Source organism: Eptatretus burgeri, chromosome 14, assembly GCF_056783735.1.
Source record: "Eptatretus burgeri isolate ZD-2024b chromosome 14, Ebu_testis_v1, whole genome shotgun sequence".
NCBI classification, from domain to species: domain Eukaryota; kingdom Metazoa; phylum Chordata; class Myxini; order Myxiniformes; family Myxinidae; genus Eptatretus; species Eptatretus burgeri.
Genome location: NC_140974.1, coordinates 10,567,820 through 10,586,902, shown reverse-complemented (window position 1 = coordinate 10,586,902; position 19,083 = coordinate 10,567,820). Strand labels below are relative to the sequence as shown.

The window sequence follows — 19,083 nt, the reverse complement described above, 5'->3', positions numbered from 1 at the left end:
GGTTTGCGAATTTGGTAACCACAACACTATATATATATATATATATATATATATATATATATATATATATATATATATATATATATATATATATATATATATATATATATATATATATATATATATATATATATATATATATATTATGAGGTGTGTTCAAAAAGTATCCAACCTTAATTTTTCGTGCGTAAACAAATGAAGCTAGGGAGGCGTGGTTTGTTGCACATATGTAGGCGATCCTAATCCATATGCATTAATATTTTCCCGCCTGCAGAAGCTGTCAGTCACCGACAGACCCGCCGATGAGTGAGGAAGTGTAAGTGAGCGCCGTCGGATTTTCGTTTTTGACAAAATGATGGATCACTGTGGTCTCATCGCCAGTGATCACTGTGTTGAAGAAGTTGGGATCGGTGTTCACAGTCTCCAGCATGTCCTGTGCGATCTCCAAACGGAGTTGCTTCTGCTCGATCGTTAGCAGCTTTGGCACGAACTTCGCTGAGATTCTCCTTAAGCCCAAATCCTCAGTCACAATGGAATGAACGGATCCAATGCTGACGCCCGCCTCGTCTGCAAGTTCTCTGATCGAGATTCGACGATCCTGCATCAGCAGGGTCCTCACTTGGTCAATGACGATCTCATTTCGGGATGTTGAGGGCCTACCAGAATGTGCTTCACTTTCCACTGATGTGCGACCATCTTTGAAGCGGTTGTACCACTCTTTTATCTGTGTGGTGCCCATTGCTTCGTTCCCGAAGGCCTGTTGAATCTTGCGGATCGTTTCCACTTGGGAATCGCCAAGCTTTACACAAAATTTGATGCAGTCGCGTTGTTCAAGTTTTTCTGTCATTTTGTCAAAAACGAAAATCCGACGGCGCTCACTTACACTTCCTCACTCATCGGCAGTCTGTCGGCGACTGACAGCTGCTGCAAGCGGGAAAATATTCACGCATACGGATTAGGATCGCCTACATACATGCACCAAACCATGCCTCCCTAGCTTCATTTGTTTTCGCACGAAAAATTAAGGTTGGATACTTTTTGAACACACCTCGCATATGTGTGTGTGTATATATATATATATGTATATATATGTATATATATATATATTTATATATATATATGTATATATATATGTTGTGTATGTATATATATATATATATATATATATATATATATATATATATATATATATATATATATATATGAATCTATCTATATACATATATATATATATATATATATATGTATAATTCCAGCTGTGTGTGTGTGTGTGTGTGTGTGTGTGTGTGTGTGTGTGTGTGTGTGTGTGTGTGTGTGTGTGTGTGTGTGTGTGTGTGTGTGTGCGACCACTGTTTTTCAACAACCACTGGTCCGATCTAATTAAAACTTGCCAGGTATATTGCTGGGGCCCTGTGGGTGTGCCTTTTCAAGTTTTGATATTAATCGGACAAGTGTTTCCCAAGTTATGGTCATTTATTTACCAAACCAATGACAGGACATGGTGCTATGACGTCACGATTGACGTCACAATTCTTTTATTTTTTGCACGTACGGGCATGCGAGAGCGAAGGAATGGCCTGTGTGGTTGTTGTTTCTGGCAAGCGGTTTGAAAGTTGTTTTTTTGTTTTTTTGCACGTACAGGCACACACGTACGGCCACGCACGTACAGGCACGCACATACGGGCATGCCTGTAGGTACGTCATCCATCAGATCCTTCAAAATCTGTTGGTTGCAAAATCTGTGATGGGTGTACGGGCACGCACCTACGGGCATATACTAGTATATAACAAAATGGCCACAGTTAAACTTGGATTGGCATGAAAATGGTACCTGGGAAAAAGTAGTCTCACTCCAAATCTTATTTTCCAGATTTCGTAAAAAAATTTTATGATAGAAATAAGATGATTGTCTGTAAAAGAGATGATGATGTTGATAATAATGATAATAATGATGATGTTGACTTTTTATTAATTGTTATTATTTATTTTTGACAAATATTCATGATGCTGAAATACTGTATTTACTATATCCTGTGTGGTGAGGACTTTTTACCCACTTTAGACTGTTTCGTTTCTGCCTTTTGGGGTCTTATGTATATGATGAAAGCACTGGTGGTTATTGTGGAGAAGAAGGAAAGGGAGAATACCAGGCCCCCCTAACAAACGGACGCCAACGTTGTCAGACGGAATGAAAACCTGTCATTCTTTTTACAAAAACAGCTAAAATTGATGAAAAAGCAGCCTAAATTGAAACCAACACAGTAATTACGGTCGCAATAACAGATATAATGGAAACCAACACGTTTATTCTACACACAAGAACAGTCGTGACGGAAACAAGAACGGTCATTCCCGAAATAGATTGGTGGGGAACGGAAGTAAGATTGGTTATTTCCGTCGTGAAACATCCGAGAGCGAAACAAAAGCGGTTCATTCCGGTTTCTTTAGTGCGAACAAGATGGCGGATGCAGTAGAACGACCTGTTACGGTATGTAAATTTTTAGTGCTTGTGCCTCGAACATAAATGTAATATAGATAATATATAGTGGGTAGTACCTGATGTAGTTTTAACAATTTATTAAACGGAATTTTGTTGTGATGATAATGTTTGGTTTGCCTGTATTTCGAGCCCCCGAGTGAAGGATCGCTAGTTGGGTATGCCCAGTTCAACATAGGGGATCGTGTATGGGATCTTTTTTACAGTTTTTACTTCATATTAACTTTGTTATTTTATTGGAATTTGCAATTTATTATTACTATCAAATTTTACCTCTTGCAAATATAAACGATCAATCGTCACTGATCGCTGCAGCACGGGGGCACGAATTACACGAAATGTCAGCCACACATTAAGTCAAGAGGGCGCATTTATTGCTGCTTGTATAATATCCCGTACCACAAACGGGTTTTCATTAACAGACATGATATATTAAAGGCAGACTACGTTAAAGTTAACTTACCATAACTTCAAGAACTTTTCAAGCCGCCATGTTTTCCACGTTATGGTAACCGGAATTAATCACTTTCGCTTCGGTCTCCGCCGTTTCGTGACCGAAATAACCGATGTTGCTTCCATTCCCCACCGTTCTATTTCGGGATTGACCGTTCTTGTGTCCGTCACGACCGTTCTTGTGTGTTGAATAAACGTGTTGGTTTCGGTTATATCTGCTATTGCGACCATAATTACTGTGTTGGTTTCAATTTCGGCCGCTTTTTCATCAATTTTAGCTGTTTTTGTAACAAGAATGACGGGTTTTCCTTCCGTCTGACAACGTTGGCGTCCATTTGTTAGGGGGGCCTGAATACGAAGAAGAAAGTAAATTCTTAAAAAACAGGAGAGGAGAAATGGATTGAAAAGAGAAAGAGGGTAACAGAGAGAGAAAGAAAGAGAACAGAGAACGAGCAGAGATAGGAGTTTGGAGGAGATACGATATAATTAAAGAGAGGGGTGGGTCGGAGTGTCAAAATCAAGTTTTTTGCACATGTAAATAGATGCCCTCTTGGGCCATTAAATATCATTAAGTCACTGTTTTGTAACTCCATTTCTCGATGCAAACCTTTTTCAGTGTCATCACACTACCTTGCACTGCCATCTACGTTGAAGATATTGAGGTAAAATGCTTCTTATATTATCCAATGTAATTTCATCTTGTACATTGGTTCTTTGAATGGACGCTGATGCTCTCTACTGTCTTTGTTACTCGGTGGACAGAGTTTATGTTTTCACCCCTGTCTGTCTGTCTTTCTGTGAGTAGGGTATCTCAAAGGGTTATGGATGGATTCGGAGAAAATTTGGTCGACAGGTTGTGTGTGTGAACAGGAAGAATTGATGAGATTTTGGTGAAGATCTGGATCCGATAATTTTTCAGTGATTTTTTTTACCATTAAGTGAAAGGGGCAAAAATGCTACATATATAGCAGAATATCTCAAAATGTTACGGACGGATTCGGACGAAATTAGGAGGACAGGTTGTGTGTGTAAGCAGGACAAATTGATGAGATTTTGGTGAAGATCCAGATCCGATAATTTTTTTCAGTGATTCTTCACCGTTAAGTGATAGGGCCAAAAATGATATACAGCAGAATATCTCAAAGTTATGGACGAAATTTGGTGGACAGGTTAGGTGAGTGACAAGGAATCATTTATTTGATTGTGGTGAGGATCTAGATGGATATAAGATTAAAATGTAATTTCAAGATTGAGAGACAGGGCCAAAAACGATATATAGGACGATATTTTAAAAAGTTGTGGACAGATTATGACAAAACTTAGTGGATAAGTTGGATAGGTGACACGAACAAGTACTTAGATTTTGGTTAAGGTCTGGATGCAGATCCTACCTATCAGTGGGATACAAAACATAAACTGTTCAGCCTGGCGGAGGTATACACTCTACCAAATGCCGTTATCGTTGATTATGTATTGCCACATTACAGCACTAAATGCTTGTTACAAAATGCCTTTTCTTCTGTCCCCATGAAGATGAAGAGGCCAAATGATGACAAACTGGAGGATTTCTGGGTGGATTTTAATATTGGAACACACAGGATATCGGTGTTTGTTGCAGATGAACACCAGGACACTCAGGTCTTATTTATTTTATATTCTGTCAACACGTCTTGAAACATTGTCATGTGTTCAGGGTGTGTGTGAGTTCAGAAACTGATTTCAGTTTGAACGCCTTCATCGGCATTATTTCATGAATTTCCTTTATCTCCAATTAATACTGTTGCTTTACATGACGTAAACTTTGAGATGGGCTTTGCTTATTATTATATCATCGGAATAATCTCCATCACTAACTTTTGTGATGGCAATTCATATTCTCAACCATTAACTTCGTTTTTATTTCCTTTCCAACACATTTCTTTTCAGGATCCCCTCTGGGAGACAATCACCTTATCTGATGACATGGTAAAGAGTTTCTCCATTGGTAGGTGTCCACTCGAGGCCAGTGGAAAATTGGCGTTTTGATGATAAAGATTTTACATTATTATAGGTCACAGCATGGCTGTTCTCTGCCTTGGGCATTTTTCCTGACATCCATTGAAACTCGAGCCTCCCCTGCTGTTTGGAAGTTATATGTGTGTGTGTATATATACCTTTTTTACAGTCGTTTTCCCCTGCTGAGCAGGGGTTAGCTTTTTTTCCGGGCTCCATGCAATCATGGTTCCCTTCTTGAGGCAATGTTTTATGGCTGGATGCCCTTCCTGGTCGCCTCTTACAACACACGGGGATATGGTACACCTATTCTCACTGGGGCATACACCTGGACCAGTACACTGGTACTTATTTTGCTGACCTCGGAAGAATGACAGGCTGAGTCAACCCACTGGTGTTAATTCAGTGTCAAACGGGGTTTGAACTCAGGACCCTCAGATCCCAAGCCGACCACCCAACCATTAAGCCAACACCAGGCATACTGTTGCCAAGCCAACTGTTCCTTATCAACTCTTTCATTGGAGTGCTTAAGCCACTTGGCGAATGCTCAACAATATTTGCACTGTCACTGAATATTGTATAATCGATTGACTTGAACAATGTTCAGGGGCCATTTGTCTGTGTTGACCCCGCCTTGTTCTGCGGTGTGTCAGGCTGTTTCTGGCTCGCTCAAAATCTGCAATTTTATTTTGCACCACGTTTCCTGTTTTGTATGATTTTCTTTCATTATATGACTCATTACTTCAGCATAGATAAGTGCAAATAAAGACAATTAAATATTTTCTTACCATCATGGCAGGATAGAGGAGAGATACGCACACTCTGTTGAAGCTGCCTCACCTACGTTTGAATCTCGACCCAGCTATAAACTGTCATCCCATTGTTTCACAGGCAGGGTGATTCATCAATGTCAGGTATGGGAGCATGCGTCGCAGAAATGTGTTGCTGTGTCCACTTTCCGCTGGTACACCAGGGGCCTCTGTCTGCCATCCCCCAGGCAGATGCCTGGCTCATTCCCATCTCCTTGGGATGCCGATCAACCAACTGCAACCAAGAGACGTGATCCGCTCATTGGCCTCCTCCACTCACGAGGTTCCCTTGCTGAGAGAATCTGGTGAGTAGGATCAGCATCAAGAAAATGAGCCACATGTCCAAACAGTCGCAGGTAACAAATCTCATTTGAGTCTCTCTCAGCAACCGCTCATTGGACACAAAGGCCGACCAACGAGAGCCAAGGATTCTCTGAAGAGGCCTGGTACCAAAGGAATTAAGTCTCTATCTCAGATCCCTGGTCAGAGTCCAAGCCTCACATCCATAGAGCAAGACTGGAAGCACAAAGGACCTGAAGACTCAGACTTTCGTCCTGCACAGGGACCGACAGCGCCGCACCCCATAATCCAGTGCATCCATGACTCCCCAGGCCCGACCCAGACAGATATTGACCTCTGGCTCACAGTCAGCAGAGACATGACAATCACTGCAATAGTAAGTGAATCTCTCCGTGACCTCAACATCTTCACCACAAACAGGTACGGTTAAGATAGCAGCATCCAATATGTCATTGAAATTATGGATCTTAGTTGTGACCCAGGAAACCCGTAATCCCAGTGGTTCCGACTCCTCATTTAGCACCTCAAGGTCCCCCAAAAGGATATCCAGAATCTCCGTAAAGATGACTGCATCATCTGCAAAATCAAGGTGAGAGATCTTGCCATTCCCAAATGATGCACCACAGCTTGATCTCTCTGACATCCTCCGCAGAATCCAGTCCATACAAGCGCTGAAAAGTGTGGGGGCCAGTAAATAACCCTGATGAACTGCAGTACCAACTGGAAATAAGTCGGAGATGGTATCACCATATCTCACACCACTATCAGCACCAGAGTATAGTTCAGACATCAGATTGTTCAGTTTTTGTGGCACCCACGACGACCAAGAATCCCCCAGAGGGCTTCCCGATTCACTGAATCAAATGCTTTGCAGAGATCATCAAAGGCTGCATCAGCCCCTGCATCAACTCTCATAAGCGATCGGTGAGCACCCAAAGAGCAAGAATACGGTCAATTGTTGACCTTTTTGGTGTAAAGCCTGCGTGCTGGTGCTCAAGCGGATTGTAGCGACCCCTGTCAATAATTATCCAAGCAAAGACCTTGCCGGGCACTGAGAGCAGCATCACCCCTCGGTAGTTGCAGTCCTGGCGATCACCCTTCCTTTTCCAGCGAGGGACAACAAGGCCCCTCTTCCAGTCAATTGGGATGATGCCTGTGTTCCAAGCGGAGCACAGAACTGCATGCAACGACATAAGTACATTTCCACCAGCCTTGAGAAAGTGAGCATGGACACCACAGATCCCAGGAGCTTTACCACATTTCAACTGGTTCATCGCAGCCTGTGTTTCCACAAACAAAGGTGGATTACAGTTGATTGGAGGGTCAGCAATAGGGATAGTAACACCCCTATCATCCAACTCAACATCTGGTGGATCAGCCTGGTACAGCCGCTCAAAGTAACGGACCCAGCGGCCCTTCAGTTCGGACTATTCTGTCAAGAGCTCACCAACCTCTGCTCTTACTGCAGTACACTGAGGTATGGACTTGGAGGAAAGCAATGAGTGAATTCCCCTGTAAGCAGGACAAGAATCACTTGACCGCAGGTGATGCTCTACCCCAGTGTTTCTCAACCGGGGTTCCCCGGAACCCTAGGGTTCAGCAAGAGGTCGCTCGGGGTTCCGCAGGAAACGGTAATAAATAGGCTAATGTATTTTTGAGTAGTTTTTGTTTGATATGATTTAATAATCGTAATTTTACTATACACGTACAGCATATTGTTGGAAACTCCTTGGTTATTATAATAGAGGCTTCAACCTCTTATATTATTTACAATTATAACAACCATAGGGAATGTATTTAACAATGTCTATGTGGCGCCAGTGTGAAACCGCCCTCACTGGTAAGTGGACGTCCTGTACGCGGCGGATTTGTGTATCATTGAGTGACTGACTCCAGTATGGGACGCATGCACTGTCTCCATCTATCTTCTCTGTGCTTCCGAGCAAACTAACACTCTCTCTCTCTCTCTCTCTCTCTCTCTCTCTCTCTCTCTCTCTCTCTCTCTCTCTCTCTCTCTCTCTCTCTGTCTCTCTCTCTCTCTCTCTCTGTCTCTCTCTCTCTCTCTCTCTCTCTCTCTCTGTCTGTCTGTCTGTCTGTCTGTCTGTCTGTCTGTCTGTCTGTCTGTCTGTCTGTCTGTCTCTGTCTGTCTGTCTGTCTCTCTCTGTCTGTCTGTCTCTCTCTGTCTGTCTGTCTCTCTCTCTCTCTCTCTCTCTCTCTCTCTCTCTCTCTCTCTCTCTCTCTCTCTCTCTCTCTCTCTCTCTCTCTCTCTCTCTCTCTCTCTCTCTCTCTCTCTCTCTCTCTCTCTCTCTGTTATTCTGTTTACCTTTATTGCTTAAGCTTTATTTGTTTATCAAGTTACATGAGGTGCTTTTTTTTTTTTTGGACTTAAAAAAGTTTTTTGTGAGTGAGGTCTCACAAACGAGCAGTATGTTTTTTTTTCATTGCCAATAAATTTGACAAAAAGGGGGTCATTTTTTTCCTTAAACCAGGTATCCGAAAAAATATATTACATTTACCACGTGAACTACGATAAAAATATAAAAGAGCTAGATATTAATAATGGTATAAAATAATTTTTATGCAGGGGTTCCTGAGACATGAAAACTATTTCAAAGGTTCCACAAGGATAAAAAGGTTGAGAAACGCTGATCTACCCCCTCGCAGATTCCTCACGCATAGACCTCCTTGTCCAGCTGAGGAGTTTGCGAACAGGCTAAGTGTGGATTTAGGAGCTCTGGGTACTCAGGGGAATCCTGAAGAGTTGTGGAGTGCCTTCAAGACCACCGTCCTTGATGTTGCCTCTGTCAACAAGACTGGCCTTGTGACTCTTGTCAATGGTGTCCAGTGTCCCTTGAGAGACAAAGTTCTTCTTCGCCCGAGCCCTTGAGCTTGCAAACATGTAGCCTAGGCTGGGGTGGTACTATTCTCCTGGATTTAAGCTGCAACTTCAGCGTTGCTACCACAAGCCTGTGGTCGCTATTGAGGAACTGAGCACTCCCATAGAACTTGCAGTTCTGGATCATCCTCCAGTGACCATCAATGAGCACATGGTAAATCTCCTTTGCCACACCACCAGCATTGGAATACCACCTCCAGCGATGAGCCTGTGGGTACTGAAACCATGAACCAGCCACTGTAAGTCCATGACTTCTTGTAAAGTCAAGGAACTTAGTGCTATTCTGGTTCATAGTTCCAGACCCATGGGGACCAACACATGTCTCATAACCATCCCTATCAGTTCCAGTCGGTGCATTGAAATCCCCCAAGACTAGAAGAATATCTCACCTCGGGCACTTATCAACCACAGACTCAAGCGTGGCAAGGAATGCGTCCTTCACAGTGAGATCACTCGCCTCAGTCGGAGCATATACAGAGACCAGGGATACGACATCCAAGGAGTGACGAATCCTTCGTCTCATAATACGCTCATTGACCGGTGTTACCTCAGTTATCATTGGAGTCAGCATATTGCACACATCCACAGCAACTCCTTGGGCATGGTAATCATCAGAGTGACCAGACCAATATTAGGTGTAACCATCTGCCATGATCTCGCCACTATCTGGTCTCCAAACCTCAGAGAGTGCTGCAATACTGATGTTCAAATGCTTGAATTCAGATGATAACAGACAGGTGTTCATCCTCTCTTTGGGATAGGACATTCCAGGCACCCACCAGAAGGGACTGCCTCAGGTTAACCTAAGGAGACCACCGTTTGGTGGACGACATCTCAACACCACCCCGACACACACCACCGTAATCTGACCAAAGAAGGTTACCCTGTGTTTTTCCTCCTATCATCAAAGAGTGGAGGGTCCTGAAGGCTTTGTCTCAATCCTGCCATCCAGTGAGCTACCCTGTGGAGGGTAGCTGCACAGGAGGTACTCCCACAGAGTGGGTTTTCAATTTTTTTGTGGTTTTCTTGTGTTTTGCAGAGTGATGGGTTTCACGGTTAGGGTTAGTTGCACTGCCTCCCCACCCCCTCATGCTGCCTTCCTACTCCTGATGCTGCTTTCCCACTCATGCTGCCTTCCCACACCTCACGCTGCCTTGCCCTCCCCTCCCGCTGCCTTGCCCTCCCCTCCCGCTGCCTTGCCCTCCCCTCCCGCTGCCTTCCCACCCTCAAGCTCCCTACCTACGTCTCACACTGCCCCCCCACCCTCACTCTGCCTCCCCCTCCCCCCTCACGCTGCCTTTCCCTCCCTTCCCTTCATGCTGCCTTCCCTACCTTCCCCTCAAATTGCCTTCCCCTCATGCTGCCTTCCCTTCCTTCCCCTCACGTTGCCTTCTCTTCCCCTCCTCTCACGCTATCCTCCTGCCAAATCCCCTCCATCACCTTACAACTCTCCTGAGGTCGAGGAGAGGAAGGGCTGTCAAAGAATATGCGAATTGGACAAATGAAAGCTTTTTTTGTTGTTGTTTTGTTCGCAGTCGGAACTTTTGCTCGGATCATTTCAGTTTTTATAATGCAATGAATCACCAGATCACGGCAGGATAGCCCATAGGTAAGCATACTCGCTCTATGCTGTCTAGCCTGGGTTTGAATAACGACCCAGCTATATACTGTCATCCCTTTGTTTCACAGGCATGGTGATTCATCAGTGTGTGTGTCATCTCTCGGATGGACGTTAAACTGGGCGTTACATCTGCTTGAAACCCCCTCTCTCCTATCCTCTCTCCCCCTCTGCATTCTCCCCTTCCCTCCCTCTCCACCCTCCCCCTCTGTCCCCTCTCCTCTCTCCCTCTCTCACCCTTCTGCTTCTCTCACCCCATCCCACTCACTCTCTCCCACCCCAAACCCTCTCTCTTCCACCCCTATCCCTCTCTCTTCTACCCCCCTCCCTCTCTCCCGACCCCTCTCCCCCTCCCCGACCCTGACCCCTCTCTCCGACCCTGACCCCTCTCTCCGACCCTGACCCCTCTCTCCGACCCTGATCTCTCTCTCCCTCTCCACCCTTCCTCCGTCCTCTCTCCCTCTTTCTCCCTCCCCCCTTAAATACTCTCGTCAGCGAAGCAACGGGTTGTATTTCCTGGTATGCAATGTACACTCGGTGTACAAAACATTAGAAACACCTTCCTAATATTGAGGCATGGTTTTGTCGAGGTCGGGGCATGGTCTCTACAAGGTGTCGAAAGCATTCTACAAGGATGTTGGCCCATGTTAACGCCAATGCTTCCCACAGTTGTGTCAAGTTTGCTGTCAGTGGATCTCATCCCACAGATTCTCAATTGGATTGAGATCTGGTGACTGGGTAGGCCACTGCAGTAAGCTGAATTCACTATCTTGTTTGTGGAACCATTCCTTGACAATCCTAGCCTTGTGGCATGGGGAATTATCCTGCTGAAGAAATCCATTCGCAGATGGATACACTGCTGCCATGAAGGAAAGCACCTGATTGGCAATGATGGTCAGATATCCTGTGGCATTCAAGCGTTGCTCCACTTTTATCAAGGGGCCCAATGTGTGCCATGAAAACACACCCCACACCATCACACCACCACCACCAGCCTGCAATGTTGACACACAGCATGATGGATGCATGCTCTCACGTGACTTTCTTCATCCCCTAGTCCTCCCATTAGTGTGAAACAGCAGGAACTGGGATTTATCAGACCATGCAATGTTTTTCCTATCCTCCAGTGTCCAGTGTCCAGTGTTTTTGTTCCTTAGCCCACTTCAACGGCAGGTTCTTTTTTCCTGAACGAAGTGGAACTCTGTACGGCCATTGGCTGCCAATACCCCATTCATGCCAAGGTACGACGAGTTGTGCATTCTTTTATGGGTCTTTCGGCACCAATGTTGTACTCCACTGTCAGTTGACTAACTGTAGCCCGCCTGTTGCTCTGCACAATTCGTGTCAGCGCCCTTTGGCCTCTTTCATCAATGAGCCGTTCGACCACTGGCCTGCCGTTGGCTACATGTCCTCTGGGTGGTGGAGCATTCTTGATACACATGAGAAACTGTTGAGCATGAAAAACCCAGCAGCGCTGCAGTTCTTGACACACTCAAACCGGTGCGCCTGGCACCTACGACCATACCCCATTCAAAGGCACTTAAATATTTTGGTTTTCCCATTTACCCTCTGAATGGCACACATACACAATCCATATCTCAATCGTCTCAAGACTGGAAAATCCTTCTTTAACCTGTCTCCTCACTTTTATCTACACTGATTGAAGGGGTTTTAACAGGTGCAATCAATAAGGGTTCATAGCTTTCACCTGGATTTACCTGATTAGTCTATTTCATGGAAAGAGCAGGTGTTCCTAATTAGGCCCGCAGCCCACATAGCGTACCATGCATCCCTCCCCACAACAAATTTCCACTGAATTTTTTTAAGCCTTGGGGTGTACTCAACCCCATATCAAGTGGTAACAGTAAAATAACTCATTCCCACTCTGATTTTTCAGACCATTACTAACACCACCCTATATATCCGTATTTTTCATTAAAATGACATCCGCCTATGACTAAAATGTTCACAGTTTCTTCAAGTCACTGTAATCATATATATATATATATATATATATATATATATATATATATATATATATATATATATATATATATATATATATATATATATATATATATATATATATATATATGGGCATACCAAATTAAAGCCCATTATCGAAAAAAATGAATAACCATATCATTGTTGTGTCACTTTTATTGTTGCACAAATAAAATGTCATTGTAATCAATACCCCTTTCCTGCTGCAAAATCTGTGTGAATTTGGGAATGCGTTTGTTTAATGCATTAAGTTAGAGTTTTTTCATGGTATTCGACATTGTTACAATGATTCACTGATTAATGAAGTTATTAATGTTTATTGTGGAGATTTAGTATTGCAGATAGTGAATATAAAAGTCCAGTTCCAGACCGCAGGACCAGTAGATAAGTTCAAATTTACTTTTATTTAAGTTTCTTTTCCAGATGTAATTATTTAAGTGATATTTAAGCAAATTTTGAGAGTAACCTGTTCCATTTTATTCTATGCATAATTATTGCATATTAAATACTTACTAAATGTAATATATTTTTATATATTTTCAGAGATATGGTGAACAAAAAGCATCATCTTGAATGATCCTGGACAGAACGCAGAGCCTCCTGCAAAGAGGAAAATGGAGAAAGCACGTGAAAAGACTCAGCCATGTTGTGTAGTACATTTTGTTGGCATCTCTCATGGCTCATTCAAGTTCTTCGTTGATGACAAAACTGCTCAAGTCAAAATAGACAAAATTTGTGACATCAAGGAGCGCAGACTAGCAAAACCAGTAATATCCAGTTATCATATGCAGAAACAGTGTAATCTGATCCCAGATGACATCGCTACACATCATGGGTATCATTGGAACTGCTACAAACAGTTTATTGGAAACCTAGATTGGCTTGGACAATCATCGTCCACATCAACAGAATCCACACCAGGACAGAGACCCACACGTAGAACTTCCACTGAAAAAGATCATATTCTTTTCAAGCCAGATTGCATATTCTGCGAATCCGAAGGAAAAAAGGCAAGTAAAGTTAAGGGATCATGGACTACACAAGGCTTGAGCCAATTCACCAGTGATGCATGGAAGTCAGTCCCAGAGATGGCCGAAAAGAAGAAAGATGAGAAACTTTTGATACGGATAAGGAGACATGTTTGCTTGCGCAGCAAAATTTCACAGAAAATGCTTAATTGACTACATGCAAACACAAGAGAAATGGCAGAGTGAAGATCAAGTAACATGCGAGATGCAAGGCAGCCTTGTTAAAGCTCACCAAAAAGCATTTGATGCTGTGTGCTTCACTGTCCAGACAAGTGTCCTTGAACAAAACAAAGTAGTGAAACTGTCCTCTCTGCATCACATCTATGTATCAGCATTGAGTGAAACTGCCCACAGTAACCCCAACTATCGAAGTGCAAATCTGAAAGCCAAACTGATGAAAATGTTCAATGACCAAATAGTATTTTGTGAAATGAGTAACTCCGGGAAATTCCAGTCTCCTATCGTCTTCAGTTCTGCACTAGATGTCAAAACAGCTGTTAAGCAAGCATTTTTGTTGAGATCAACTGACACCATAGAAAGTGTGGGGATAACGCTGCGTCACATGATTGCTGAATCTTACGAGACATACATTAATTAATTGCATACATTACTTGTCTATACATTAATTGCAGAAGACTTTGGGCAGGACAAATGTACGGCTTTGTTGGGGCTTCATGGATTCACTGGTTGTGATACAGCAAGTGCATGCCATGGCAAAGGCAAGCTCTTGCCCCTCAGGACCCTGTTAAAAGCTCCAAAGTTTATTCCTATTCTTGGGAAACTTGGCGATGACTGGAAGATCTCAGAGGAAGTCGTTGACAATTTAGAGACATTCGTATGTGCAATGTATGGAGCCAACACCAGAACTACAAAAGTTGATGATCTCAGATTGACCAAGATCAACAAGTTGTGCACGAAGGAAGAAAGATCCACTCCAAGCAGTGTCGACATGGCTACAATGCCACCATGTCGAAGGAGCTTAAAGCATCACATATTGAGGGCGAATTACCAAATCGCAATTTGGAAACGGGCAAATGTCACAAGACCAACGCTTTCTCCAGCTCATCAAGGTCATGGATGGGTGATGATGAAGCAGGGTCTCCAGCCACTTTGGTATGAGAGAGAATGCCAACCGCAAAATCTCTAGGACATATCTGCTGAGGATACAGATGAGGAAGAGTCAGACCTGGATTTTGCTAGTGACAGCTATGGTGATAGTGACAGCTGTGATGACACAGACTGGTGATCTTGCCAATCTTGTGTTGTGTGTGTGTGTGTGTGTGTGTGTGTGTGTGTGTGTGTGTGTGTGTGTGTGTGTGTGTGTGTGTGTGTGTGTGTGTGTGTGTGTGTGTGTGTGTGTGTGTGTGTGTGTGTAGGTGTGTGGGAGGGGGGAGGGGCATAGGAGTGTGAACTCATAATCTACCCACTAACTTAGGCATGTGTGTGTACTTGCACTCATTTGTTCATTGATATTTTTGTTTGTTAGTATTAGCAAGATGGGTTGTTATCTGATATTATATAACATCAATGATACACAATGTTTTTAATGCATCTGATGTTGTGCTGGATATTGGAGTGATAACAGCTGTAAAATATATATATATATATATATATATATATATATATATATATATATATATATATATATATATATATATATATATGAGAGGTATAGAAACATCTACCTGTGGATGTTGGGCATACGACCAATAAAAGGAGCACAATTTGAAAATTTTTAAGAGTTCATCCGGATTTTATAGCAGGCATAGCATACATACACGCATTGAAGTTTACTCGTGCAACAATAAAAGTGACACAACAATGATACGGTTATTCATTTTTTTTAGATAATGGCCTTTAATTTTGGATATTACAAGGCCATTTGGGCCCATATATATGATTACAGTGACTTGAAGAAACTGTGAACATTTTAGTCATTTGCGGATGTCATTTTAATGGAAAATACGGATATATAGGGTGGTGTTAGAAATAGTCTGAAAAATCATAGTGGGAATGAGTTATTTTATTGTTACCACTTGATATGGGGTTGAGTACACTCCAAGGCTTTAAAAAATTCTGTGGCAATTTGTTGTGGGGGGGGGGGGATGCATCGTAAGCTATGTGGGCTGCCGGCCTATAATGTTTTGTACACAAAGTGTATATAAGCACAATGAGTGTGCAGGTGTAATATTTCATGGCAACCAAATGGGAAAAGTGTAGAATCATCGTGGATTAAAGGTACTTTGGACCATAGACCCATGATAATCAATAATGTCACTGAACTGGATTGTGTCGAAAATTTTAGATTAATAACAGTTATTTTTATTTTCCCTTTTTTCCCCCCAATAAATCTGTCCAAGTGTAAATTTCATCAAAGCAGAGAATATTAACCGGATTCAGAAGCTTACTTGAATAAACATTTTTTGTCATCCAGATATTGAGACATATGGAAAAGCAGACCGACAAGGGGCAATGGATAAATAGACAAAATGAGACGAAGAGAAAACAGTGGGACAACAACAAATTTATGTACCACAGCACAAGGAGAGGAATTGTAGAAGAAAGGTGGAAACAAGATCTTGACTTGATAAAGCTCAGTTGTGAAGATCAGGAGTGGAAATGAGAGTATGAGGAGGCGGTGGGCAGCAGATTTAAAATCCTGTAGAGAAGAGGATGAGAGGGCTTCCCTCAAATAAGTACCAGGAACCATGCATAGCAATGACTTGTTCCCCACCCCAGCTCTCTACCCCACACCTTGTAATGGATGTTTACTTGGAAAATGAGCAACGTTGGGTGATTTTTCTCCAGTAAGAAGCATCAACTTCAAAATGAGACTTCAACCATGATGATGTGCACAGTGGACCCACTGTTGACAAAATGTGTGAACAAATGGTTAATCAACTATCAATCGTAATTGTGCTCTCACTTAAAATTCAAACATTCATTAGCATTCATTTCGATGATGGATGAAACTTAGTTGCAATTTTTCTTTTCTGTCTTCTCTAAGGTAAATGAAGGAACTTGTACATATAATCTCAAGCATGACAAGAACATTATGGGATATTGGTGTGCTTTTTATTATCGCAGATAAATTCCTACATGTCAATGTAATAAAGACAATGCAGTTTTACTAAAACATCTTTTGAAATCCATACTGTATCAAAGCCATCTATCTTAGTAGCTGTTTTGTTGCCTTATTGTAGCCCCGTCATTATTTCTCTTCTATTTATTTGTCCACACAGACATGCAGAATTACACGTACTTCCTTGCTCTGACACTTGTGAAGAATGATTCATTTTGTGGTATAAAAGGAAGGAAAGTGACCATCTCTTTTTTAAACTCTGTGGATGTGAGCCTTGCTGCCAACAAAGTGTATGGAGCGTCCAAGAATGAGGTATGCACTGCTTGTGGAAAACACATGCTTAGAATTTGCTGTTATGTTATGTTTGTAATTAAATAATGTTCTGGTGTGTTTCTGCAGTTGAATTCAAAAAAAGTGAAATCGTCCCAGGCAGCAATGGATGTTTTCATTTCTGAAATTAACGTACCATTGGTGAGAAACACAATCGTTTTTTTAACCTCTTGTTGTTCTGGTTACAGATATGAGGGGAATGTTGTTTAACATCCGTTCAAACACCTTCATATAATTCACAGTCATTTTTTCATCGATTGTTTTATTCCAACTTGTTCACAAGATTAATAGATTAACAAAAAAAATAAACATCACACACAACAACACACACAATGCACATGGAATGCACCATCCTGGCGTTTACCCCAGGGCCCCTTGGGAAAAGCTGTATGGCTGGACATAACCAAAATGCCCCACAATGATAGTAAATCATTACAAATACAATAAATGGACACAGACAACTCCAAGGCTGAAACCTAATTATGTGTGGGCATACCAATCAACAAGAATATAGGCTGAAAAGAATAAAGACTGGGTCTTCTCCAGTGAGGAAAAAGATCTCAAACTAAGTGTGAGACAAAGCTTCACATCAAATCAAAAAGTTGAGGAGGTGGTTGCCTCCTGCCCCCCCCCCCCAAAACAACACAATCCAGAAAGCATCCAAGAATGTAAAGCTCATCTCCATCCACTTTGTACTCAAACGAAACTTGACGAAACCAACAGCTTTTAAAAAATAAAGGCAAATTTATTAATCAATCTTCTCCATTTTCTCATGTTAAAGGTTTGTTAAAATTTTTATTGCAAAAGATCAATTGGTAAAAGGGTTATGGCCTGAACACACACACACACACACACACACACACACACACACACACACACACACACACACACACACACACACGTGCGCACACAAAATGGCGGTGAGGTGGGCAGCATGCTTTGCCGTCTCCCTTTCATCAGGGATTGATGGGGCTGAAAACCGTGCCGAATAACAATTTTGATGCAAGCGAAAATTGTGACGAGGGTGGCAACTTTGGTCGGTTAAAGGAACGTGCACATGTGCCTGGTGTCACGCTGTTCAACATGCATTTTTGGGGGGGACGCGGCCAGACCATGCAACCTGGAGGGCTTTATCGACTCCGTCAAAAGATGGCGACTGGTGGCAGTGGCACACCATGACCAGGCAAATGTGGATATCCCTGGGTGGGATCAGGCAAATTCCTGGAGATGGAGGGGGGAAACGGAGCACAAATGAGGAGACAGCTTGGCCCTTGAGTCGTGGTTCCTTGCTGGGGTGGAGGTGTGTTTTTCAGACCAGGGAGGGCTCCGTTCAATCTCAGGGCCTGGATGTGGAGATGACAACTGGTGGCAGCACACACACACACACACACACACACACACACACACACACACACGCACACACACACACACACACACACGGATCATAATTATACACACACAAACACACGGATCATAATTATACAAACACATTCATGAACGGTCGTGATTGTACATGCACATGAATCATGATTCCACCTTCTTGATTTTATATGCACACGCGCGCACACATATATATGTTTGTATATGTATATTTATATATATATATATATATATATATATATATATATATATATATATTATCCATATATATGTATATATTTATCTTATATATGTATATATTTATCTTATATATGTATATATGTATATATATATATATATATATATCTTATATATGTATATATATATATATATATATATATATATATATATATATATATATATATATATATATATATATGTATATCTTCTTCTTCTTCTTTCGGCTGCTCCCTTTCGGGGTCGCCACAGCGGATCATCCGTATGATCCGCATCGTGATTTGGCACATGTTTTACGCCGGATGCCCTTCCTGACACAACCCTGGTCGCCTCTTACGACACAGGGATATGGTACACCTATTTTAACCAGGGTATACACTGGCCCAGTACACTGGTACTCATTTCGCCGACCTCGGAAGGATGACAGGCTGAGTCGACCCCCTGGTGTATTAATTCAGTGGCCCAACGGGGCTTGAAC

General features: G+C 42.4%; 1 protein-coding gene across 10 annotated transcripts in view; it reads left to right on the top strand.

Annotated features, from left to right (window-relative positions):
* Window positions 1-19,083, top strand: part of LOC147012643 (uncharacterized) — a 131,897-nt gene that overhangs the window by 33,818 nt on the left and 78,996 nt on the right. For all 10 annotated transcript variants that reach the window (XM_085853682.1, XM_085853680.1, XM_085853687.1 and 7 more), the window contains 5 exons: window positions 3,567-3,612; window positions 4,484-4,588; window positions 4,877-4,934; window positions 16,840-16,991; window positions 17,079-17,150. In XM_085853682.1, coding sequence (XP_085709808.1) covers window positions 3,567-3,612; window positions 4,484-4,588; window positions 4,877-4,934; window positions 16,840-16,991; window positions 17,079-17,150 — 433 coding nt within the window. The remainder of the gene's footprint in view (window positions 1-3,566; window positions 3,613-4,483; window positions 4,589-4,876; window positions 4,935-16,839; window positions 16,992-17,078; window positions 17,151-19,083) is intronic.